Source organism: Hyalella azteca, unplaced genomic scaffold (assembly GCF_000764305.2).
Source record: "Hyalella azteca isolate HAZT.00-mixed unplaced genomic scaffold, Hazt_2.0.2 contig7741, whole genome shotgun sequence".
Taxonomy (NCBI): Eukaryota; Metazoa; Arthropoda; class Malacostraca; order Amphipoda; family Hyalellidae; genus Hyalella; species Hyalella azteca.
In genome coordinates, this window is record NW_025937857.1 from 26,535 (window position 1) to 53,882 (window position 27,348).

A 27,348-nucleotide genomic window follows, 5' to 3' on the forward strand; every position below is an offset into this window, starting at 1 on the left:
ACGGACTCACCTTCACCGCTACACGTCGTCCCCTCCCTCCCCCTGTCCTCTCTCCCTCCCCTTGTCCTCTCTCTCTCCCCCTGTCCTCTCTCCCTCCCCCTGTCCTCTCTCCCCCCGCCTCTCACTCCCACATTCCAGGGAACTACAGTTTTATTCTTGTAGTTTCTTCCCATTGTTGATGATGACTGCTGAAGTCGCCGGAAGCTCTTGCGTTTGATCATGTCTCTGCCTAATGAACCGGGCCTATACTTTCAAAAAAAGTTAAGAGATCGTAAGTTCATCCGCCAATAATTAACGACCTTTCAAGCAAAATCCACCAATCATAGACAAGAAAATAGAGCGTAAGTACTTACGTTCACTTAGCGAGTTTTGAAAGTATGGCCCCCGAGCAAGAAGCTCCTCGTAAATATTCGTACATGGACTATTTTGCCGACAACTCTCATGCGATGAGGTGTTCATGATTTTGTTCGACGCTAAATTTAGTGAATGTTGAAAATATTGGAGCACTTTGGTTTAGAACTCATCCCGTCATTGCATGACAGAGACAGTTTCCTCGTTTTCCTCTGGTGTGAAAAATAGCGATGAATGTATTCGAAATATATACGTGCGTTAGATTCAATAATATAATTTTTTGGTCATCAATGCGATAAATAATTTCGGAATAAATTCTTTTCCATTGAAAATTATCTTGATCAATCTGGCTTTTATACGTGTCGTGGTCAAGTGTAGAGCTTAACGTGTAACGAGCGAGTCGCAGTCAAGTTAAGCGTACCTGCTCTGGAGCTCTCGTTGCAGTAACTTTTATTGATTATTCAACTTTATTGTTTCTGATTTTATGCGACAAATTGATAAATCTCAAAAATTATTGGTGCTCGCATTAAATTTTTGCAATCCTTGGCACGAAATATTTAAGCATTGTCATGTTAATTTCCAAGAGTTAGATTTACTGCCTTTGAATACTATATACAGATTAACGGAAGCAATTGAGATTTATGTAGGATCTTTACGGACGGATGTTAATATTTTATACTATTTATATTAAATCATTCAATTTTTATACTGATACTTATTTTTTGCGTGCAGTGAAGCCCGTGGTGCAGCGCGTGAAGGCCCTACGTCTCACCAGGGATGATTTCGACGTCGTCAAGGTAACGTGCACATCACGGGTCAATACTTCTTATGGTTTTATGGCTATATTAATAATCGATGGCAGAGGCCATACTTTCAAAATTGCCTAAGTGAACGTAAGTACTTACGCTCTATTTTCTTATCTATGATTGGTGGATTTTGCTTGAAAGGCCGTCAATGATTGGCTGATGAACTTACGATTTCTTAACTTTTTTTTAAACTATGGCCCCAGGTCCTTTCATCTTGATAACCTCCAGCAGTCTCTATAGTTCTTGAGGAGATACGCAGTGATATATATCATGTTTGATATCATCCCAGTGGGCATTATTATCAGTAACGTCATAAAAGAGGTGCCGGTTCATGCCATTTGACTGCAAACTTCAAGATGGGCAAAATGAAGGGGCTCCGTGTGAATTTGAGAAGCAAAATTATTGGCCTACACAAATCCGGCAATGGTTATGCGTGCATCTCGAAACGCCTGAATATTAAATGATAAAGACAGTGGACGATAAATACGTTTGTAGAGTTCAGTACTGAGCACACACGTTGCCTGGATGAGGACGGAAGCCCAAACTATCGGGACGATAAGTTCCAAAACTGTGTCGTGGGATAAATATGAATCCAAGAGTGTTGAAGGATATTGTTAATTATAGATTAACCAGTGAGGGAACAAGCGGGAGGCAGCTTACCATATGCAGAGTTGTCTCAACATGGATGGCCAGCATGGATGCAGACCTCGACGAGTAGCACTTCTCACACGACGTCATGTTGCTGCTTGTTAGCATACTTGCAAGATCTTACGTGGGCAAAGAAGGAGGCTTTTGGCACCTAGTATTATGGAGTGAAGAAATAAAAATTGAGCTATTTGGACATAATAATATGAAGAAGATTTAGTGCTGAAAAGGCAAAGCTTTCCTTCCGAAGAAAACAATCCCAACAGTCAAGTCTGGGGGTGGGTCAACGATGTTTTGGTGTTGTTTCTCCTCAAGTATAGCACTGGCAAGTTGGTTCCAATTGATGTAATAATGAACTCGTATGTTTATATATCGATTTTGAAGGAAAACCTGCTAACATCCACTCTAAAGTTGGGTCTTGTACGACGATAGATCCTTCAGCTAGATAATGATTCCAAGCATATGCCGATAGCTACGACTACTAGGCTTAATGCAACTAAGGAGCCTTTTCTTCCATGGCCAGCAAATAGGCCCGACTTGAACCCGATTGAGAATTAATGGCAGGAATTGAAAGTTAGAATCAAGAATCGGGCGCCCAATAGTCGACAAGAATTGAAACTATAGTCGCATTTGAAGAATGGGATAATATCCAACCGGATACCACTACGAATCTCGTCAAATCTATATAGGTAATCTTGGTAATCTTGGTACTTGTTTGGGACATAGCAGTCCCAGGCCACGATGGATCGCCGCCTTTGGTTATCGTTCATCCGCCCTCATTTGGGCCACCTGATGCACGATGCTGTTGCTTGCTTCTCGCCGCTGGTAGTGTTGCAGGGGAGGTCGATCTGGGATTGTGCCCAGGAAAACGTCCAGTTGTCTCTTGACGGTCTCCAGGGTGAACTCCCCCTCTTTTAGATCCTTTGGTAGGGCGTTGAACAGCCTTGCCCCTGCCACGGAAAGTGATCCTTCCCGCAGGGATAGATAGAGACTGCCGAAGGTTATCATGCAAGATAGAAGGCCATTGGCATATCCTTTCATCTTGATAACATCGAGCAGTCTCTATTAATCTTTGATTACTTATATTACGGTACATATATGTTATTATTTTTTAGTATTATCCAACTGTACAAATAATTGTGTCTGTAAGTGCTGGGGAAATTTTACTTGTTTAAACGTTTTGAACATTACATTTTATTTTAAAAATGTAGTGTTATTTTCTCTATTACATACTGCTTAGTTCAATCCAATCTTACGCTCATACATTCATTACGTAGGTTCGAGTTATTCAAAAGAACATTGAGAAGAAAGGAGGGTACGAATAATTTCGTCTCTTAACTGTATTGCCGGTCGTTTTGCGATGCATTCGAGCTGACGTTTTTAAATGTATTGTTTTGTGTGCCTTATTTACTGGAATTGCGCACCTTTGCCAAAAGTGTGTTATTGCGTGTGTTCTATGATGACACATTTGCATTTAATTTACAAATATTTCATTTTACCCACTAATGACTTTGCTTCTTTCGTGCTAAATTGTTTTAAACTGACTTGTGATAAATGACCGTAAAATTGACGAATTAGTAAGCGAATATACACGCGTGCTCGAGGAACAAACGGTTTAAGTGCGTTAACACGTTGACTAAGATTGCTTCATCTTGCACTATTATTTATTTTTTTGTACTGTTTTTAAACAGGGTTGCCAGACGGTTATTTTTGCCGGACAAATTCCGCGATTTAGTTTATCTCAATTGCGTTGGCCGGCTAAAATTTATGATAGGGGTACTTCCTTATTAAATTTTAAGTACTGGAAAGAAAATAAATGGAATTTTTATAGCGGAACCTACAAATAAACTAGTATATATTGGGTTATCGGCCTTTTTTGGCCTTTTTTGTTCTCAGATTTGGCCGATTTTAGGCAACCTGAATTATGCACCACTTCGTCCTGGAGAAATATATTTCGTGGTACGCATATATACCACTTCGGAGTCAACGTGTTAATTGAGAATGGCCAAAATGCGTGAAGATGCAGGCAGAATGCAGCTAAGTTAAGATTGGAAACTCGCAGCACGAGTTTAAATTTACTATAGCCAATGGATCACTCGTTCTAATTTGTGCGGTCTAACTTTTACAATTTTTATTGTTTAGTTTGCGTTGACATTCTGATGAAGAAACATTCGCTGCAATTCGGGTGCACTTTATCGTTCGGCCCTCTTAACGAAACTTGAAGCGGAGTTGTATTTTGTATTCACACACGTCATTATATTTCTTTGAACTAGTATGGAGAAAATGTTGTTCGAAATTAGCTACCTCTGCGTTATATATTTTCTATTGTGTTACATTGTGTAAGAAACATTGTAATTGTTTGCCATTGTAATGGCAAACATTCTTGACATTCAAAAAATAATATAATTTGTGTTGCATCATTATAATAATAATAATATATTGGGTAGCTAATAATTACATTAAACGTATCAGGTGATTGGACGCGGCGCGTTCGGCGAGGTGTGCGTCGTGAAGCTGCGTGACACAGACAAGGTCTTCGCTATGAAGATCCTCAACAAGTGGGAGATGCTCAAGAGGTGAGACCAGCGCCTCTGTCAGCAACTGCTGCAGTCTGTATACAGTATATCAGGAATATGGGCTGTAAATATGATACTTCTGCATTTGTCATTTTTAACTTAGAGTTTTGCTAAATTATGTTGTTGGCTGTCTGAATTCAATAACTTGAATAATCGCTGTTTAATTTATATTGATCTGTTGTAATTGTAATGGGGCAGGGTAGCCCAGTGGTTACAGTTCAGAGTACTAGGATTGGAGCAGAGAGGTGCGGGTTCGAACCCAGCTCTGTACGGCAGTTTCTGGTCAGAATCGGCAAGAAGGCCGGGCAGTGAAGCATAGCAGAATTGTATCAATGAGTTGCGTGTTCGAGACTGTAACAAGTTGTGAATGTTCTGCGATGTTAAGAATCGGCGACAGGCGTACGTCCTAGTAAACGCTGGAACGCTGTTATTATTATTATTATTATTATTATTATTATTATTATTATATTATTGTATTTGAACATATGCACGTGCAACATTTTTCCAGTGCTGCTGCAAATATACCTACCGCGTGCACTTGAGATTACATCCCGTACCAGCATCAATTAATGCAGACTGTGATGCTCACACAATAGCACACTGATGACTTTTTGCAATCAATGTTTACGTTTCTTTATTAATGTTCATAGGTTAGCAGTATTACTGAGTCCGATCAGTGTTTCTTCAAGAGAACATCATCTTGTTATTTATACTTTAAAGCAGGGTTGTCAATGATTAAATCAAAATGATTAAATCATGTGATTAAATCACTTGATTTTTTTATAAAAAAAATCATGATTTTTTTGAATTTTTTGATTTTTTCATATATTTAAATATATTGAGTTGCAGTCTTTAATTTATATTGAGGTATTGTTATTCATGGTTTAGTATAAATGTACTATGAATGACAAATTTGTATATAAACTTGTTGCCTTTAGTGCGTATTAGGTTCCAATAAATTGAATGTTTTTGGTACAGAGGCATCAAGTGTGCAATAAATTGTACGTAGCTAGCAGCTTAGCTAATTCTTATTAGGCTATAAGTAGTCTTTAACTATTGACTAGGTATTTGTTATATATTTATTACAATATACAATTTAAATGTGTTAGCTAGCTTATACAGGGTGGGGCAGAACTGACTGAACAGTTTTGAGGCAAAATAAAAGAGTAATGGAGGTACATAAAGAAGAAAGTTTATTATCCTCAGGATTAGCATAGCATACCATAAAATACTTATGTTTTGAAAACAATATCAGGAAGATGGGGTTTGTTAGCTACATCACACTGTTGGAGTCGTTCTTGGAAGTTTCCTACAGCACGTTCACACATATGGCAAGGTATGGCCATAACCTCTGCTGCAATAATCCGTTCCCTAAGCTGTGGTAGGGTGTGAGGGCGACTTCTGAACCTCTTTCTTTTAGATGTCCCCAAAGAAAGAAATTGCAAATACTCGAATCAGGTGACCTCGCAGGCCATTGTAAATCACCCCTCAGAGTCTGGGAACATGCATTTCAAAACATTGAGTGACATTCGGGCTGTGTGAGCTGTAGCCCCATGTTGCTGGAACCACACGTCTCCCAATACTTCATTTTCAACAATGTTTTCCATCCTGGGCTGCAAGAAATTTTGCAACATTGCAGCATAGCGATCGGAATTCACTGTTACGGTTACCCCCTCCTCTGAGAACGACTCCAACAATGTGTTGCAGCTAACAGCCCCCATCTTCCAGATATTGTTTTCAAAACATAAGTATTCTAAATGGTATGTTATGCTAACCTCTAGGAAAATAAACTTTCTTCTTTATGTACCTCCATTACTCATTTATTTTACCTCAAAACTGCTCAATCGGCTCTGCCCTACCCTGTATATTGAGAGGTTGATATTGTATTGACCTTTTAGGGAATTGGAAAGATATTCCACCCTAATACGGGTGTTCTAATTGAAATATTTAATTTCAATCTTTAAATTTAAAACTAAAAAAAAATAATTACAATTATAAGACTATTTATATATATATAAAATAATTAAATGCAGTGAATGGATATAAAATATTTGAATTGTGCACAGGTTCATTTCAAACAGTGTTAGATTTTCTCATAACTCAAGTCTTGTTTCAAGTCGTATGAGGTTTGTTTGGTTATCGTTCAGTTTATGTTTAGTATTGTTTTATTGGTCTGAATTAAGTGGGAACAGTGCAGTCAGTCACTCAGTCACTACTAGTCGGTGTGTATAGAGGGTAGAGTCTGGTAGATTTATAGGACATAAAACTAGTAGATCTATTGATAGTGTTGTGCACTGTACTATCAGCTACCTATCTGTTATGTGACTCTTCAATGTTTAGAAGATCTGCATTCCTGAAGTGTTTTTGTATATTGAAGCCAGTTAAATGGTCAATATTTAGCTCCTTACCTTGCTCCATACAAACTTCACAAAGCTAATGAATAGACTTATCAATATTTGTTTACCCAAAAATCCCTAAGTGGTAAACACCACCTTGGCCTGTTGGCCATTATTGAAGTCAATAAGTGCCCTTTTTAGCCATACATTATGATCCATATGCTGTTATTGTTAGTAGGCTAATTGCAACATAAAAAAATAACACTTCAAAAAGACGATAAAACTGAAAAAATAAAAAATCAAATAAATGAAAAAAATCATGAATAAATCAAAAAATCGCCAACCCTGCTTTAAAGAAATGTTGGGCATGCGTTGCCGCACCAAGATCCCATCACCACGTCCCGCGCTGCTATACGTGCCAATTAACTGCGTGCCGATGCCTTGGCGATATTTATTTGTCCCTTACATGCACTTGCATTCCACTCAATAGTCGCAATTGTTAGAATTTTCCTAAAATATTTAGCATGTTCGGCCTATCCTGAAATATTAGCATATTCCGCTCTTTCTTTAATACACGACAAATCGTAATCCTCTTTCGCGAGACTCGAAACTATCTATGTTGTCTACAGGTATATGGATTCATCGCATTGTTTTTTAGAGAAGTTATGGTATTTGCAGTTCGAGATAACAACTGTAAATCAGCTTCTTATTTATATGCCAAGTTAAGCGTTTCTCATTTCCATACTGTTGCTTATTTTTATTTGCTTTGAACTCGTGCGGCAGAAATAAACTTTTCGCTCGTTTCATCTTGTCTATACTACTCAATGTAGGTTGTTATTGAAATATAGGTAGGTATCTTAGTAAAATATGTATAAATATGTATGTATGTTAGTGAAATATTCAATATCTGTTAGTGTCTTAGTGAAATATGTATTGTTAGTGAAATATGTATAAATATGTATGTTAGTGAAATATTCAATGTAGGTGTTAGTGTTGAGTAAACATAAATGATGGTATTGTGACCAGAGCGGAGACAGCGTGCTTCCACGAGGAGCGCGACGTGTTGGTGTTCGGTGACCAGCGCTGGATCACGAACCTGCACTACGCCTTCCAGGACGACACCAACCTGGTGGGTGTAGAACGCTAAGCGTCCTAGTGTACAGTTCATGAGGTCTAACTTTTGGTTGCTCAGCTCTAGTTGTTCTTAAGCTTAAACTGTAAATGACAATTAACTCGGAGTCATAACGATGATTACAGCCACGACTACCAATTGATTAAAATGGTATAAATGACAATTAAAAAACATGTGACCTGGTGGGTGTAGAACGCTAAGCGTCTGCCTGCCCAGTTCATGAGGTCTAACTTTTGGTTGCTCAGCTCTATTATTTCTTGAGCTTTAACTTTTGGTTTTTGATGTCTAAGTTTTAAGCTCTTACTATTCGTTTCTGAGTTCTAATCCTGGACTTAAGGCCCTTAGTGTATCTCTAGAGACATTATTTTTTGCTTTTTTACTTTTATTGTTGAATTATCAATTTATCAATTATCATTTAGTGTTGAATTATCAACGAATCCCATCGGCTTTTCTGACGAGAACGCGGCTTCAATTGAGAGTTGTTCTTAACTATACCAAAGCCAGGGAAATAAAACCAGCAAATATTTAACTTCTCACGAGTGACGTGTAAGCCGTCATATTCAACCTGTGCACATTCACAGATCAGCATCAGTAACGGCATCACTTAACCCTCTACTGCCGTATATCATTTTCAGGGAACATGACTTTCAATTTAAATTATAAGTGAGTACGTAAACTATTAAGTGTTGCAACCTGAGGACGTTTGTACGCAACAGAGAACATGTTAGAGTTGTCGTACGTGGCGGCAACCATCAGTGCAAGTCATTTTGCGCTCACCAGAACGTATCCTTTTTGGGAAGTAGGCGCGTGACAATATTGCTCCTACTCATGTCAGGCAGTAGACTGGTAGAGGGTTGAAGTATTGGTCGATTGAGACACGCTCTGGATATCTAGGCGCTTATTATGTTTCCAAGATGTTAATCTCCATTAATGTCTGATAAAAATGTAACAGCGTAATTCAGAGACTAAAATGTGTCATCTCATTAATCCATTTTCTTCTAGTGTGTAGGTACATATTTTCAAATAATTGTGGTGTTTTGTAGCCTAGCACCACAAATATAAAGGGGCTGTTTGAGTTTGCATCCTAATAATTATCGTTTTGGGATATTACCGAGACTCTAGAATATATTGTAATAGTATAATAGTAAAGTATTGCAAAGCTGGATGGTAAAGATAGGATCAAAATTTCAAATTTGATTTTCAATTAGTTATTTACAAGACAAATAAATTTTTTACGTTTGGTCATGGGAGTCAAATGGGAGTTCTATAGTTACCTGCGAAATGTTCGTTTGGACAGGGCTTTCTTTAACATGCATACACTAGGTTTATTTTTTAATTTTTTATAATGGGATTCCCGATACCGGTACTATATTTTTTTATTTCAAGCGATTGATTTACTACTTATTTTCGTTTGAACCTTATAATTCCTTCATTTTCAATACTGTAGCTAGGATCTTCATTGAAGTACACTTCGCTTATGTAAATTCTGAGTTAATTTCTCATGAACGTTTGTTTTATACACTTGAAGTTACGTGTTAAGTTTGTACGGCAGACGAGGCCTCCTTATTGTCTTCAACGTGTGCTAGGTAGTTTTAGTGTCACTATAACATTTATTATACTATACGTTGTCCTGGCTGTTGTGTTGTCACCATTGAATGAAATATTTATAATCATAATAAATATTTATCGTAATAAGTATTTGTCATAATAAATATTTATCACAATAAATATTTATCAAAATAAATATCGTGAAGCACTAACGCTGCTTGTGGTCACTGCAGTACCTGGTGATGGACTACTACTGCGGGGGTGACCTGCTGACGCTGCTCAGCAAGTTTGAGGACAGGTTACCTGAAGACATGGCCAGGTTCTATATTGCCGAGATGATACTTGCCATCGGTGAGTATGCCAGTCTATATTTCCACACTTAGTCAAATGATTTCCTGGATAAATGATTCCTCAATTGAATGATTTCCCCGCAGTGTTAAGATGCCGTGGTTCAGTTCTGACATTGCGCTGTGACGCTTGTGACTCGACGCAGACTCGATCCACCGGCTGCAATTGTGTATTGGGCCCTTAAGACTGGACTGTACCGCAGATTCGATCCACCGGCTGCAGTACGTGCACCGGGACATCAAGCCCGACAATGTGCTGCTGGACGCCAACGGCCACATCCGCCTCGCCGACTTCGGGTCCTGCCTCAAGCTGCTGGCGGACGGCACCGTGCAGAGCAACGTCGCTGTCGGCACCCCCGACTACATCTCCCCAGAGATACTCAGGGTGCGTGTCTTTTTGCTGGCCCCTACATTAACTTTTATTGCTATTATAAAGACTACATCTCCTACATCTCATTGCACCCCAGACTACATCTCCCCGGAGATACTCAGGGTGCGTGTCTTGTCGCTGGCCCCTACATCACTTTTATTGCTATTATAAAGACTACATCTCCTACATCTCATTGCACCCCCGACTACATCTCCCCAGAGATACTCAGGGATACTCAGGGTGCGTGTCATGTTGCTGGTCCCTACATCAACTTTCATTGCTATCTTATAGACCCTTTCTGACCATCACTTAAAGAGGTCGTTTATCTTCGGCATAATTTTAAATATTTTGGAAGTTTTTCGTATATACTTATTTATTTTTAGTAGGAAATTATTGATTCTAGTTTCATTTAAGTATTTAGACGGTATTCTAGGAGGCTGTTTCCTTATTGTAGTGGCACTAGAATTTTAATAATTTTGCCTTTTATTGGCCCCTGAATAGCAAATTGATGAAATCAAACAAATCATTTTCAAGCTTTTTTGTAACGGTAGAACATTTTATATTGGATGTTGTTATTATATTATTGATGGCTTGGATTAATTCTGGACATTTGCACTCGCATTTATTATGATTATGTCCAAATTGTGCATGATAACGGATTGAAGTTCAGAGTGTTTTGGATGGTCTCGACATTCTGCATGTATCTCTTAATTCAGTCCATAGGTTATGCTGTACACTAAGCCGATATAGCATCCAGCTCACTTCGTATAGCTTCAGGTCTCATATGTGCGGCCACTTGCATCAGTACGTACGTGAATAATAAAATAATATAAGTGAATAAAGTGAAATAGTAAAGTGAATCAATGCGCAGACAATTCCTTCCCAACATGTTGGTCCACGATGTCGATATCTTACAATTTCATCATTTGCTCTATCATCGTGACTATTTACGAATAGATTTATCTTCTCAGATAAATATTTCAAGTGTCTTCAAACCCGCGCACGCAAGCATTTTTAAAAGACTTTTAAGTTTATGGGAAATTATGGAGTATTTTCATGGTTTATTGTTGAACCTCTAGCCCGGCTTCTATAAATCCCTTAGGATAGTTGGAGTCGATCATGAACCTGGAGCCATACTTTCCAAAAGTTCTTGAGCTTGTCAGCCAAAAACTGACGGCTTTTCAAATTAAACTCATTAATTACTTACGGAAATCAGCTGCTACATGTAGCTACTTAGCGAGTTTTGGCCTGGGACCTATACTTTCAAAAAAAGTTAAGAGATCGTAAGTTCATCAGCCAATCATTGACGGCCTTTCAAGCTAAATCTGCCAATCATAGACAAGAAAATAGAGCGTAAGTACTTACGTTCACTTAGCGAGTTTTGAAAGTATGGCCCCTGGTTCATAATTTGTATCCATGAATATGAATCATCAGCATTACCTTCCTCTGGAGCCCTTTCTTTAATTTTCTTTGAACTAGGTAACTCGACTGAACCATTGAAATCTCTAATATCAGTTTCTTGTAAAGGGTTTTAAATTCCAAAACATTCTAAAAAAAACTTCATTCTTTGGAGTGATAAATCTTCATGATATTAGTTTTCGTTTGTTTTAATCGAGAATTGCTCCGACCATAGGTGTTACTTTTTTACATAGGTGTTCCCGCGTCACCAGCGACGCGGGAACTATTGACACAACGGCCTTTTTTTCTTGATTTTGTAATAATTGCACTTGTTTTGTTGTTTGTATGCACACATGACTGTTCTTGTGGCACTTGTTCTCTTGCGATCAGTTCTATACCTACGTACAGTTGTGCACAGCTCAGTTCTATACACTGCACAGTTCCTGTAATGTATTCTTTGTACTGTGCCCTGAGATTACTGGCCTTCCACTGACACTCCAGACGAAGTTCTCCTCAACTGTGAATTGTCTGTCAATTCTATTTTGATTACCACCTCTCTTTACTATGTCATTCAAAGTGGTTGAGTATGTAAAAAACACAGGATTCTATTTTTGCGTCTGGCAATGAACTCACCAAAAAATAATACTTCAATGGATTTATTCCTCATTATATTGTCAGTCTTTGAGATTCTCGAGACTGAACAACTTTATTGTTCTGACGCGTGTACGTGTAGCCTAGAGCTATGTCCTATGATATAGGCTCCACGTTTTAAATATTATATTAACTTGAGTCAAGAGCTCCGTGTGCGGCGTGTGGTGGCGTTACGAAAGTTTCTCATGTTGTTTTCTTTTCTGATGTTGTTTTCTTTTTGTGTAGGCGATGGGGGATGGCCAGGTACGTAGACCTGCATCATAAAGTCTATGTTGCTCTTCATTGTGTAGTAATAGCGCTTCCGTGCCGCGTTATCCTTACCAATGTTTTGCTTGTAGGCTTTTCTTAGTCACGGCTTTTAGTCTGTGCTGGTCGTTGTATTATGGCAGATGTAGACCCTCAGAGGCTTACACTGTTAGAAAAAACGGTGAAAAAACGGTCCCACTGGCGTTCTAGTGGCCGGTCGCCCCGTGAAAATAAACTGTTTTGCCGTTTTTATCAGATGTTTTACGGATATATAGCGTTAAATTAGAATAAAAACGGTGACACGATGTTTCTTTTCACGTGCCGACCGGCCACTGAAACGCCGGTAATACCGTTAACGGTAATTTTTCTAACAGTGTAGCTGCGTGTGTACCAACATATTCATCGTTCTTGCATCAACCATGTAACGAAATTCAAGTTTGCCCATATCCTGGGCAGTTGATTGTATTCGCTTAAAGTGCTAGGAATTAATATGCTTCTGAAAATTATGTGTACAAAGTGTGACACAAATGATCTATTTTGTCTCGTCCTCTTTAATTAAATGTGTGCTTCGGACTCAATTGTGCGGTTTTGTGGAGAACAGGCGTTGCTTTCTTTCATTTCTTACTTCTCCCTGATCTACCTACACTGTTAGAAAAATTACCGTTAACGGTATTACCGGCGTTTCAGTGGCCGGTCGGCACGTGAAAAGAAACACCGTTTCACCGTTTTTATTCCAATTTAACACCAGAAATCCGTAAAACATCTGATAAAAACGGCGAAACAGTTTATTTTCACGGGGCGACCGGCCACTAGGATGCCGGTGGGACCGTTTTTTCTAACAGTGTATTCTTATTAAGTGTGTGTGCGCGATGTTATAGTTGCTGTTAATTAATTAGTATTGTAATTAATTACTTACTAATTAGTAAGTAATTAGTATAATAATTAGTACCATTGCTGTTTGTTGCTGCCTCTAACCTTCGTCAGTGATACTGAAGGTAATAAAGAAACCCATTGTTTTCCATGACTTTGGCTCAATAATGGTGACAGTTTTCTCGATTATTTCGACATTTCTTTCTTTCTTTATTCTTTCTTTATTCTTTATTCACACAGGAGCATACAAAAAAATTTCATAACAAGAAAATGACAAAAATTTGGAGAAAAAAAATACAAAATGCTTCCATGCGAATGCCCATATAAGCTAAAAAGCTTCACAGGCGACATTAGCGATCTTATTCTTATTCTGTTTGTATTTTGTTTCAGACAAATGCGTCTGAAACACTTGAGGGTGAATGCGTTGGGGTGAAACACTTCGCTGTCGTCGTTTCTCTTTGCTCTTGTAACTCTAGTACGCTAGGCTTTTTTTAGCATTGCGCATTTTTGGACAAAATTGCAAGTATTTACATTTATAATTAGGTATATAATGCAAATATTTATTTTTTACTGAGCAAGTTATCATTTATGATCACTTGAATTGGTGCCTAAATTCGGCTCGATGCAATGTTTGCGGCTCCATTTTGAGGCAATGTTTGGTAACATGTCTCTATATTATTATTATAACATATGATTATATTAGTATTACTTTATTATTATTACTATATTATTACTATATTATTATAACATCAACGCGCTCTACAGTGACTGTGGCACTAAAAATATCATTCCGATTTTTTTTCTCGTGTTTAGCAACCGGGAAAGAAATTTTGATAATCTGATATTAATCGCCACATTGAAGTTAAATTGGTTAAATAAAATAAATAATTAAATTTATTTAATATTTACGAGCTTAATTTGAGGCAATAATGTTTTTCCCGTGTTTAACATCAGTGATAAATGAATACTTTGCTATTTGCCACGTAGTTTTTCAAAATTGTGTAAAAATTCCATGGCTTGATGTATGTGCTACTATATGGGCCATACGTTCTGGTTGTAAGTCTAACAATGTTTGTCTCTGCATTCCAAAGTGAGCTCGGTGAGGAGTTGTGTTCAATTTGTTATAGACCCAACTTTATGTGCAAGAACTTCTCGTCCGTCGTGTGAAGTAACTTGTAGTAGTGAAGTCCCTTTTTTAGCGCATTTTCTCATTTATGGAAAAAATGCACTATTGTGCTCGCCATGTCCGTCCGTCCGTCTGTCCGTCTGTCCGTGACCTCAAGTTTTCGTCGACGAAAAAATGCGCTCTCTGTCACTCACTGCAGTGAGTACTGAGTTATATTTTTACTTTATGTACTCTGATCTCGTGCTTTTGAGGACCATTTATTGAGGATCAAATATTGTCAGCCATAGCAGCCCATTCACCTAATTTGTGGTATCTGTTCATCTCTGTGGTATCTGTTAAGTTGGTGTGTTTGTGTGCGTTCGTTTCTACGAAAACTTTGTGTTTGCATTGAGTCCGGAGTTGGATTCTGTACGTAGCAATATCAGTTGTCCATGCTGCTGCTGTTCGATGTTTTATTTTAGCGTTTGTTCGTTTAGTCTGATATGTGTAGATAAATTCTTTGGCGTGAACGTTTCATTCATATCTTGCGTCTATTCGGCTTCCTAGTTCGCTTCTACTCTTAACTTTAAACATTGGCTCAAATACGAAACCCCTTAGGAGGGAATTCTGACGCGTGTCTGTACTAGTCAGAAGTCCTATGGGATTACACGCTTCTAGGGGGATTGTTCCTGAGCGCCCCGTCGCTGAACTTGCGGTGTCTGACTGCAGGTCTCAGTTGTGGGGTTATTATGTATGTAGGATTCCTTGCATTAAGTTATTATGTAGGTAGGATTCCTTACATTTCCCTCCTCTGTCTCTCTCGTGCGGGCGGCCCCGTGTAAGCGACCTCTTGTTCGAGTGTCTTCGTTTCTGTTACTTGTCACCTGTCCCTCCTTGTCACTTCGTCTCTTTGAGATGCTAACGCTGCTTCTTTCGAGCCAGCTTCAGCGGGCTGGACAATTGAGACCTTCCGCCCCTTGTGGGTGATGAACGATTCTGAATTTAAGAAACTTTTAATAATTGAGACCTCCCACCTCGTTGGTGATGTCCATCTGGACTTTTGGTGCGAGATAGCTAAACAGCTGAAGCAGTACAGTAGTAAACATGTGGGAACTTAACTAACTCAAGAACAAAATTATTGACCAGAATTGAAAAATTTTCGAGCGATATTCGCCCTTCCTACATTCTAAAAGAAGTAATTTTGTTTTCGAGAAAACGAAGCAACTCGTTGTTACCTTCGAAGATTCGTTAAGGTAATAATACATTAAAAAGTTAATGCAATAGCAGAAGAATTTTTAGTAGGTAACATTCTGCAGTTGCAATGCCATTTGTACGGAGCCATACTTGGGCCTTAAACGGCTTAACATGGCTTCCCTGTAGCCTATTTGCTGGGGGCTAAGAAGGTGACGAGCTTAACGTACTTCACAGCTTGTATTAACACAATGTATTTCGGCAACTCATTTCATTTATTTCATCTTGAATTGCATAAAATTGTGTTGTTGAATTGTGTGAAGTTATAAATGCTTTATCTATAACACAATTTATTATACACTTTTTATTAAGCATGTCTAAAAATGGCTGTTTCCTTGGTTGACTTTGGAATGGGGTCTTTTTTTCGAATTTCACGCGTGCGTTTAACCAAAAAATTGCCTTAGTACAAATAAGCCAAACGTCCTCAACCCACGCGCTCCGCAGTGTGTTCATAGCTGCCCTGCGTGAACCAAGTAGAGCAAGCGATATTATCTGCCTCTCGATTAGCGCCATGTTTCTTTTGACTTATATCTCTCTTCGGCATTTTAAAGATGAAGTTCAATGTTAGGCATATGTTGCATTCCAACCTCTGATTAAACCTGTTCAAGGAGGGACTATCAAAAAGATTCATTTCCGTTTGAGATACGCGAAATTTTATTCCATGACTATGCCATCGATGGCAGTTCAAAATCAAATCGTTAAATTAGTGTTAATTGATAAATTATTCTTCATTTGTCTAAATATTCATTTAAATCTCTGTATATTTCAATATACTCTAATATACAAAGTTTAGTGTATAATTGCCAGGTTGTAACAAGGCTTGCATGTTACTGAGTTTATTGTTGCATGTGGCAGGCGATGGAGGACGGGCAGGGGCGGTACGGCCGAGAGTGCGACTGGTGGTCGCTGGGCGTGTGTATGTACGAGATGCTCTACGGCGAGACACCCTTCTATGCTGAGAGTCTCGTCGAGACATACGGCAAGATTATGAACCATAAGGTGAGATCATGAACCATAAGGTGAGATAATGAACCATAAGGTGAGATAATGAACCATAAGGTGAGATTGTGAACCATAAGGTGAGATAATGAACTATAAGGTGAGATTGTGAACCATAATGTGAGATCATGAACCATAAGGTGAGATTGTGAACCATAAGGTGAGATTGTGAACCTTAATGTGAGATCATGAACCATCTACTGCGAGACACCCTTCTATGCTGAGAGTCTCGTCGAGACATACGGCAAGATTATGAACCATAAGGTGAGATTATGAACCATAAGGTGAGATAATGAACCATAAGGTGAGATAATGAACCATAAGGTGAGATTGTGAACCATAAGGTGAGATAATGAACTATAAGGTGAGATTGTGAACCATAATGTGAGATCATGAACCATAAGGTGAGATTGTGAACCATAAGGTGAGGTGATGAACCATAAGGTGAGATTATGAACCATAAGGTGAGATTATGAACCGTAAGGTGAGATTGTGAACTATGAGGTCAGCTACACTCTTCGGTAATGCTGGTCTCGTGCTGTAATTCCTGCCACTCCCTTAACTCTAGTCTCATTACATAAATAAAATCGGTACTATATAACGATTTCTTCAATGACGAAGTCAGCTATTAATACTTTCCAAATTCCTATTACGTATATAGAGCCCAAAAAGTTTTTACTTGTATCCAACCCGATTATATTAATACCATTTATTCGCAATTAACCTGGCGCTGTCTTATCTGCCAAATCCTAGATACAGAACCGCGAAAATGCGGCTTTCATTCAGGCCAGGCTGTTTGTTATCGGTAGCCCTGACCAAATCCCCCCTGCATTACCAGCCATGTGAACCAACAAAATTTCTGTGTTGGCAGAACTGCTTTGACTTCCCGTCGGACTTGGAATACCAAGTATCAGAGCAAGCCAAGGACCTCATGCGCAGCCTCATCTGCTCCTCTGAGTTCCGTCTCGGCAAGAACGGCATCGACGATTTTAAGGTGGTTATATTATACCACTTGTGTCGCTCTTACATTTAATATCATTTGTGTTGCTCTTACATTCAATATCACTAGTGTTGCTCTTATATTCTATACCACTTGTGTCGCTCTTACATTCAATACCACTAGTGTCGCTCTCACATTCAATACCATTTGTGTCGCTCTCACTTGCTCTAACATTCTATATCACTTGTGTCGCTATCCCTTGCTCTCACATTCTAAAGATTCTATGCCACTTCCGCTCTCATTTGCTTTCACATTCTATACCACTTGTGTCGCTCTCACTTGCTCTCTCATTCTAAAGATTCTATACCACTTCTATCACTCTCATTTGCTTTCACATTCTATACCACTCGTGTCGCTCTCACATTCTATATCTAATATTATATAAAATTTTTTGGTGCGGTCGGAGCAGCACCACGGCTAGTAAGTCAGAACCGTTGCCAGCGCTGTCAGGAGGCTATTGAAGCTATCAGCTTTTACGATACGCTGTTATACGATAGAAGGATACGCTGTTTATTCTCACTAGCTTCAGGTCAAGAGGCTTCAGGCGAGGTTCGGATGATTTTTTCCCAATGACAGGTTTGTACAGAAAAGATTTATTTGTTTAATGTCACCTGCCATATCAAAGTGAACATTTTGCTTGTTCCTCCAGTCAAATATGCGACAAAGGAAGCCTCCTTGGAGGAACGACCGCCACACGAGGCTCTGAATTAACTTTCAGTTATTCAGCAATAGTTTTCATCCTTGTACAAAAAACGATTAGACAGGACGCATCCGATATTTTGTATAACTTGACATGTAGTCTTCATAATTTTTGGTGGATTCGCTTCTAATTTCAATTTTCAGGGCAATCAAATGACGACCTGGTCAAACCTTTTTGAAAACTGTAGTGTTTGTTTCATGTACCCTGCTTAACTGCGTAACGGAAGTCTTCACATTTTATGCATACCGCACGTTCCGACGTTCTCTTCATCATTTATGCCAAAAATTGTGTTGACAATTTAAGTCTGCTAAGATTATTTCATTAAATTCTCTCTGGATACTGTCCTATTTCATTGCCAGCCGTGATTTCTGTCGCGTTAGAATTTATTTATATAGCCTATAAAATTAGAAATGAGGTTTTGAATGCAGGGTAGGATAAATTCATGCCAAACTGACGTTGTTTTCAGCGTAACTGCGCATTTACTTTCATCTACAGTGGGATGATAAAGCTCCAAGCTCCGCGAAAGTAGTCTGTATTGAACAACTTCGAAGCTATTGTGCGGAGAAATGGAAGGTTAAAATTTTAAGTTGCTCGTATTGTTTACTAAGGAAAGTCCGACTTAATGAAATTTCTTCTCATTCGTTTGAGTTCATCTGTTCATGTTTTGAATTTCGTCCGAAATATTTGATAAATGATGAACTTTTGTTTTATGCAAAAATTCTAGGTCATGAACTATTTTACACTAAACTGTAATGAAAATAAGTTTAATTCTACGTACCTATTCACCTCAGAACTATCAATCAGCTTGATTCTAGCGCACTCCGAAACGTTATAATAATTATGCGCTGGATGGTACAATTAGGTGAAGGGAATGAACAGTTGAAAGTTCGTCGCGCGATGAATTCTTTGTGTGGATCCTTACCGAATGAAACCATTGTAATTGTTTTTCAATGTGAACGTTTTTCACGTGTCACAGACACTGGTATCAAAAATGAGGTTGTAGCACGATTCTGAATTGCACTGAATTATATAGGTAATCTTGATAAATTGAAGATTTCGAATCGAGCATTTTTCAACGAAACATTCCATCGGCAATGATGAAAATACAATGCCCGAGTCTACGGACAGCTAGTAACAGGCCACTTTTCATATGGAATTTTTTCGAAACTTAATCAATAATTAACGAAATCGGACGAATCTGACAACATAGAATAGCTACTGGCGATGCGTTGATTGAAAATGAAAGTTTATTTCTTCGCGATGTCGCACAAAACAAGCGCTATCATTCGTATTCATAGAAAGATTCTCTAGTTTCATGGTCGAGTTACTCATGAAAGTAAGTTCAAATATTTTACAATTCCTATTGTAGAATCCCTACATCCTTCGGATCGCTGGTCAGACATTTTTTATTCAGCGCAATACTCCTCCCAGGTTACGTAAAGTCTATTACTAAAACATCTCGAACTGTCAGAAGTCAGACCTAACAGAGCGTTGCATTTCGTGTTGTCGGTAGTGGGCTCGGTCCTTTCCGTCCTGCATAGTTAGCAGCAGTCCGTGAAGGCTATGACGCTATGTAACGTGCTACATTTCTGTCGGTTGGCACTACTAGCCCTGTCGACTGCTTCTGTCCTTATCTCAGCGTCTAAATGCTTATTTTAGTGATTTGGGCGGTGACTGCTGTAGAGGTAGTGAATTTGGGCGGTGACTGCTGTAGAGGTGTCAAGACCCCTGAGCTCATCGGGTCGCCTGCCGAAGACCACAACTGCCCTGGATGTAAGATCAGAAAATATATTTCAAAGAAAGTAAGAAATTCATTGCACATGTGTAACATCGGAGACGCAAGCCTCTTTAGAAGTATACGCGGCAGGTGGTGGTCAAGGCCGGAGGAGGACAAAGCCGAGTGGTGCACGGCTGATTGGTGGATATCCGGAGAGATCCAAGGCGTTCGATTGAGGGCTTATTGGTGCACAAAATTGATGGTGCACAGCTACGCTGCCAGCTCATCGACCACTGTAGCTGACGTTGTAAACTAACCCCGACGTTTGACACCAAGTTATTGCAGTTCATGCCCCCTTTCAATCGCAGTTAGGTCTTTACAAAACGCGGTGTAATTAATCAAGTGCTATACATCTTTGTTATAATCCAGTATCACATATGTATGACTTACTTATCAGGTATCATAATCCTGACATAGAGTTCTATTCATGGCAAGGAGACAGTAAAAGTTAAATACTATTTACCATGTGAATACAGAACTGAGCATCCTGTGACATTTATGGCAATGGTGGCATAAACAAAGTAATATATATGGTTCATATAAATGCAGAAACATGCGGGAAATATGTCACATCCTGCGACATATTTCGCGCCTTATTGCCTGGGTATAAGTCGTAAATTGAAGTTTAGTTACTTCTTAATCACTGTTCAGCTTCCGGGTAGCAAGAATTATCGGAACATGTATCCCGGGGCTGGGAGGCCACTTAGTTCTTCCCGACTTTTTTATCTACGTCATTTTGACCTACCTAATTCGATCGCACGTATGTTTGCGAAGTGCTGCAATGCATTAATTATACTGTATACATGTGCTTCTATTCTGACCGATTTACATCCTCTAATAACCTCTCTTGACGTTGATGACCGATTGACTGGCTCTGTTCACAGAGTTGATTTCAAGTTAAAATGCCAAGTGAACCCTTTGTCATCAGTTTCAGGTATTGAACGATCAATCAGTGTTGGGAATTTACAATTTTCTCACACTGCTGGTTAGGCTGTTCAGTTTCCTTCCTTGACAAGTCGCGTGATTTACGAATTTTATAGATCCGAACTATCCAGCCCGGAGCTGTAGCCAGGGATCATAGCATAGCTATGATCCCTGCTATGTTGAATGCAGAGCTATGATGTTGAATTGATCCCATAGCTATGATATTAATTCAACCATGGCTCTGATAGCATTTTTGAATATCATTTAGCTGCATAGCATTTTCGAATTGAGTGATTGATTAAACTTCTTTTTATTTATGCATAATTTATTAATTTATAGGTTAATCGCGTACAAATTCTGTTGATTTAGTATACCTATACCTATTCCCATTGTTCCGGCTGCTATCTCGAATTTCTGTTGAATTCGTTCAACAATTTCTGAATACCGTACGTATATGCTGGTTTATAACATTAGATGTTAAGACGCATTGATTTCCAGACTTGCTTACATATTAGTTTACGTGCGGTAGGATTGGATTGTCTAACCCAACCTAACTATTGCAATAATTTTTGCGCCTAGTGTGTGGTATTAGCCGTATTACAGTATTTTGAATTCCTCAGTAAGTCGTAATTATCCCAACATTATAAATGTTCATTTAATTTTCCATTTGTTTTTTTATTAATGGGGACTTGGGAGGATATATCGGCCCAACTTTGAGCGAATAGTCGGTCGCGCAATACTAACCATGCAACGCTGCGCTCGAAGCTGGAGTTGGAGACGCGAGTTTTCATCGGCTCTGGAACGGGCGGCCGGTCTCAGAGTTTAATGACCATGTAATACGGTATCCCTCAAACCAATAAACGCAGTTCTATGAAATTTAGAACACGTCTTCATTAGAACCTAACTGTGATGTTAAGCTAGTGAAAAATTTCCATTCCCCTCCATTCGTGAGTTATACAGCAATACGGGCCGAAATTTGCTGTGAATAAGATATTTATTCTATACTACTGAACAGGTTTGAACGAAATTTTGAATATACATTCCTAACCATAAAACGGTGATAGTTAGCTCGTGAAGCCGAAGTAGAACACAGCAATAAGCACTTCAATTATCTTCAAATAGCTCGAATTATTCATAGAAATGTTAATTAATACTTTCCAACAGTGGAATTAACGAATTGCCGTATAACTCGCGAACGAAGGAGAAAGCGTAAAAATTTTCATGAGCTCAACATCACCATTATGACATAATAAATACATATACAAAGTTACAGTGAGCTCCGTTCGTTAGTTTGCAAAATATTTCTTGGTCACGGCAAATCAGAAAACTGGCCACAAAATCGGCTTCAGAAATGCTGGTCGTTTCTCCGTATAGCCTTAATTCCTGCAAGCAAACGAAGGCGTAATCGAAATAATTGCCACTCGCTTAACATCGTCGCTTAGTTACATTCAAAGGTTTGGTCAAACTTGTTCAGTAGTTCAGAAGAAATGTCTGGGTCACTACAAATTTCGGCCCGTTTCACCGAAGACTCGCGAATGAAGGTGGAATTGAGAGAATTTTCACGAGCCAAGCATCACCGTTTGGTCCTAATGAATACATGTACCAAGTTTCATCGAGCTGTTTGATTAGTTGGCAGTTATTCCTTGGAGACCAGCAGTGAAACCTGCCGCTAGTCCGGCCGTAGAATTGTTCGAGACGTGGCTTGGCCAGGAATATTTTACGATGCATCCTGATCATCGTTGCAACTGGTCAATAGAAAGCTTCGTTGTTAATAAGGAGAGGATCGGTTCCGATTTGATGAAGTAATATGTGTAGAACGTGTTGTGAAATTTTGTTCCAAAAATTAATTTCAAAAATTTGTCTCCAGTGTTTCAGCGGTCAAATTTTTCATCTTCCAATTAATGTAAGGTTTCGTGAAGAATCTTTCAGGTTCAGCAAAATTGTGCAATGCGCAACTTTCAATTTTACCTATCTGACATGACTGAATATGGAGATGTACGTTATTGCGACTCTCGTTTTTCCCTAATGCATTAAACGAACGTTATATGGCGCATGCAATGATCATTTTGAGCTCCACTCAGGCCTGATAATCTACCACAATTATTACCATCACGAATATCTCGGCTCTATCATTAAAACTACGCGTTGGATGAGACAACCGGTAACTATGCATGGGAGATAGCAAGTGGATTAAAATATTTTGCGCGTAACGAAAGGCACTTGTCTGATTGTAAGGGGGGAAGAGTGGAACGGGTTTGTTACGGATCTTGCTCGAAGTTTTGAACGATTCAATTTCGAAGCCGGTGGCTGCCGGTGGGCGGTGCCCGTGCCAGGCCGCCTGGCGCCTGCAGGCTCAGGGCCTCAGGCTGCCATGTGCGCATTCACGGAGAGACTGTCATAAGGGGCGGATGTGTGTTGCTGCGACAGCTCATCTTTTGAATTTTAGAAATGTCCGCGGTTAATCGTTCTGTGAGTATACCTAGTTCCATTAGCGCATTCTCAAACAGATTGTAGTTCTACCTTCTAGTATTTCTTTATCTTTCTGTCCATGCAAATTTTAGCTTGATGAGTAATTATCACTTTGCTCCTGCAAGTTGCAACTATAGCACTACACGAGATGAGAGGTGAAGACTAAGGAATAAGGTTATTGGGTTTGGCTGTAACTTGGGACTTGTGGAGGAAACTACAGGCGCATTGTAGCGCATCTCTATGGCCTCGGCCCCCTTGAGTTACGGCTGCTAAATACGGCATTGTAAAATCGCTCAATCAAAATTAAATAACGATAATGGGGTGGAGTCAACAGTCAATGGTCATATCATATGACAATTGGGAGTAGATTTTTGTATTCTCTGACGTAGAAGCTAATTTTTCATCCAATTGCTAGGTTACTAGTTGTTTTGCATATGAATTGTTAGAAATTTTTATCTAAAAATATGCATATCTCGTTTAATTATAATGTTTGTCGAGTTTTACACTTTAACGTGCATGGGATGATGGGAATACGATCTTACAAGACTACAAAAATCCATGTACCTAATACATTGCAGATTCGCATGTTCTCTTTAATACGACTTGGCAATAGTACGTCTTGACAATAGTAGGTACGTCTTGACAATAGTAGGTAGCTACGTCTTGACAATAGTAGGTGCGTCTTGACAATAGTAGGTAAGTCTTGACAATAGTAGGTAAGTCTTGACAATAGTAGGTAAGTCTTGACAATAGTAGGTAAGTCTTGACAATAGTAGGTACGTCTTGACAATAGTAGGTACGTCTTGACAATAGTAGGTACGTCTTGACAATAGTAGGTNATCACTCGTTTTAGTGGCATTACTTGCGGTTTAATTTAAACAGCATTAGCGTTGTGCTGCGTTGTTTAGAAATGGCATGCCCTGTTAAGTTGTTAACTTGACAATTAGTGAATTACACGTTTACTAAAATGACGAGTTTGGTATAATAACTATTTTGCTTCTTTGTTCTGGTGTATGTGCTGTAACTAGGTAGGAGTGAATTTCACGGACGGTGCATTTCAGTGACAAATGCAATCCTAAGTGAAATGATTTCACAATGCACCTAATTTTTGAGAAAGTGAGAGTAAATATAAGAGCCCTGATTTTGCAGGCTGTTGAACTACTGAAAATCAAACTCGCTTGATCTCGGTCAGTTTTCCTAGGTAGGTACGAAGCGTTTCTTCTGGCTATATGGGCAACTATTTGAAGTTGTATATACTATGCAATCAATGTTTTGTAGGGATTTGAATCAGTCCTTCGAAAAATTAGTCCTAAACGATTTATTTTCAGCTGCTTTTCATTGGTAGTTCGGGAATGAGCATCACCTAACCTACTGCTAGCCGGCTATTTGGAGAGAGGAATCCAGCGTAATTTGCGCCGCCCATTAGTAAGACAGTCACCGTATGACGCGCAATGAAAGTAGAGTGGAGCCGGCATGTATAAATAGAGATTTTATTGTGGATTACTGGATTGGAAATATCGACCAGCGAATATGCAAGTGAATATAAAGTGCAGGGTTATCCTAAATGGTGAACCAATTAGATAAATTAGTAGTTATCTAAGTATAAACTCAAAATGAATAGTTTGTAAACCAATAGCAAGAGAAAGATTCTAACTTTTTTCTAAATATTTATAAATTTCAATATTTAAACCTTGTGCTGCACGGCAAACCTCGAAACGTTTCCGTCTGTGCCAAACTCGGCGAGTCACTTTCTTGTTATAGGTAATGTTGCATGTGGATTTTGTTGACCCCATTTGTGTATATTGTGTCTGTTGACATTCCCCACTTGGGTGGAACGTAGCTTCATCGCTATAAACGAGCGATGAAATCGGTCATCGCTCGCCAGAAATCAGTCGTCCTCCAGTCTTTGTGTATCGTATAATCACAAAATTCTATACGCTTCTCTTTTTGATGTTAGGTTTCATAGCCTGCGCGAGTTGTAATCATTAGGGTTTAGGGGTGAGTTGTAAGCGATAGGCTAAAAAAACGTTTAATCTTTCTCTTTCCATTGGTTAATGAATTATTCTTTTCTGAGTTTATACGTAAAAATGTATAAAAAAAATTTTTAAAGACCACGTTTTTCATGTGGACTCAAAAGTAGAAAATAATTTTTCGGCAGCTACTGATCTCTGTTTGCTTTCATTCTCTTGGTCTTTTGTATTTCAGTTAAAATATTTTACATCTAAAACGAAAAACGTGGGGCGCATCTTCATTTAGGCATGCCTTAATTTCAATTTTGAATTCAACCACTATTTCTAATTATATCAGCAATACACCTGTCTCTTATACACATCTAGATGTGTATAAGAGACAGGTTTTACATGTTGTAAAATATTTTAACTGAAATACAAAAGACCAAGAGAATGAAAGCAAACAGAGATCAGTAGCTGCCGAAAAATTATTTTCTACTTTTGAGTCCACATGAAAAACGTGGTCTTTAAAAATTTTTTTTATACATTTTATTTTCTACTTTTTAGTTTTTTAAGTATTTTATTTTCTCATTTTTAGTCCGTTGCTACACACGAAACACGTTGTTGCGAGCCAATTTACTTGACTTGATGTACGTATCGATGATACGAAGCGTATCATCGATATACGCAGTCTAAACACGAATATCCTCTCGAGGATGACGTGCATTAAAGGTTCCAACCCCTGCTTGTGAGTTCCTTTAGAGTTTATACGCCTGGAAACGTGCAACAAATAATTGATTAATGTATTGTTATCGGGAGCTGAGCTTCCCTAAAAGTTTCAGAGCGCTAGCTAATGGGAAAGTTGGTGAAATATCGATTGCAAGATTTGATCATCACAGACACGAAAGCGAGCTAAGAAAAACGTAGTAATAATAAATACAAATTTGCAACAGTATCCTTCAATTAAATGTGATGTTGTAGTTTTCCTCGAGAATTTGCGAATAATTAACGAAGAAGTTTGCATTTCTACTTGAGTTAGAAAATAGGGAGAGCTGTAATTGTCATGACGCGCGGTGCCCACTTGAACTAAATCGGTCACCAGTCCGTGAACAGATAAAGATTATACTTAAGTGGAGGCATTGCCTCCGTTGGTAAGTCTCGGTGAAGACACTATCTTGAAAGTTCTGAGAGAACAACCTGTGATGTTAATGCTTTCGCAGTATTAAAACTTTCTGACGTAGGTTATTTCGAGCTGCATCTTAAATCCAATTAGTTGCATTACTTGCATACAACGTTAGTGCATTGATATTCTCACTATTTGGTGGCTAATTTCGCCATTATCCTCGTAGAATGGTGGTAGAAGTGTAAAAATTGTAGTCGTTTACTCGTTTTTAATCGGAAACCCTGGAATCGCAGAGAATTAAGTTGAATTGACGAGTTAGGTACGCTGAAATTAGAAGCGACGGGCTCTTTGGTTTAGTAGGGTCGTCGTTGGAGATTGGGTTTCTCCTGGCATGTCGACGATTCTCTAAATGTACCGTCTCAATCGACCCATTTAATATCTTGCAGCTCGGCATGCCATTGAACCTAATCCAATCCTCGATAATTGGAACTGTTTTTATCTATTATGTTCACTTAGCGGACGTTACGCACAATTTTTTTTATTTCGGCCTATGAATGTCAGAAGTAGTGACTTCACAGTTGAACGAATTTTTTAAAAGCTGTACCAGTAGTAGAATCGCTTCAGAATATTCCATTTTTAAATTTTTAGAGGTATTTACTTTGATGCTATTATTGTTAATTTTAATTAGTCATTATTATGCAGATTGTGGGCCTTACAAATGTTGAATCCACTATCAGGAAAATATTCGTGTACTCGATAATGAAAAAATTATTCG

At 38.7% G+C, this 27,348-nt stretch overlaps 1 protein-coding gene across 1 annotated transcript; it reads left to right on the forward strand.

Annotated features, from left to right (window-relative positions):
* Positions 1 to 377: 377 nt before the first annotated feature.
* LOC108677029 (serine/threonine-protein kinase Genghis Khan-like) lies at positions 378 to 16,643 on the forward strand. Its single transcript, XM_047881383.1, has 7 exons — positions 378 to 402; positions 1,084 to 1,148; positions 4,275 to 4,378; positions 7,741 to 7,843; positions 9,628 to 9,745; positions 9,945 to 10,126; positions 16,488 to 16,643. The coding sequence occupies exons 1-7, from the start codon at positions 378 to 380 to the stop codon at positions 16,641 to 16,643; spliced, it is 753 nt and encodes a 250-aa protein (XP_047737339.1).
* Positions 16,644 to 27,348: the final 10,705 nt, after the last annotated feature.

What these genes read in the sequence shown, in the direction of transcription:
- LOC108677029 (XM_047881383.1), top strand. Translation starts at nt 378, where the DNA reads ATGGCCCCCGAGCAAGAAGCTCCTC. An exon ending in ATGATTTCGACGTCGTCAAG is followed by an intron (nt 1,149 to 4,274) that starts GTAACGTGCACA and finishes TAAACGTATCAG; the next exon opens with GTGATTGGACGCGGCGCGTT. An exon ending in CGAGATGATACTTGCCATCG is followed by an intron (nt 9,746 to 9,944) that starts GTGAGTATGCCA and finishes ACTGTACCGCAG; the next exon opens with ATTCGATCCACCGGCTGCAG.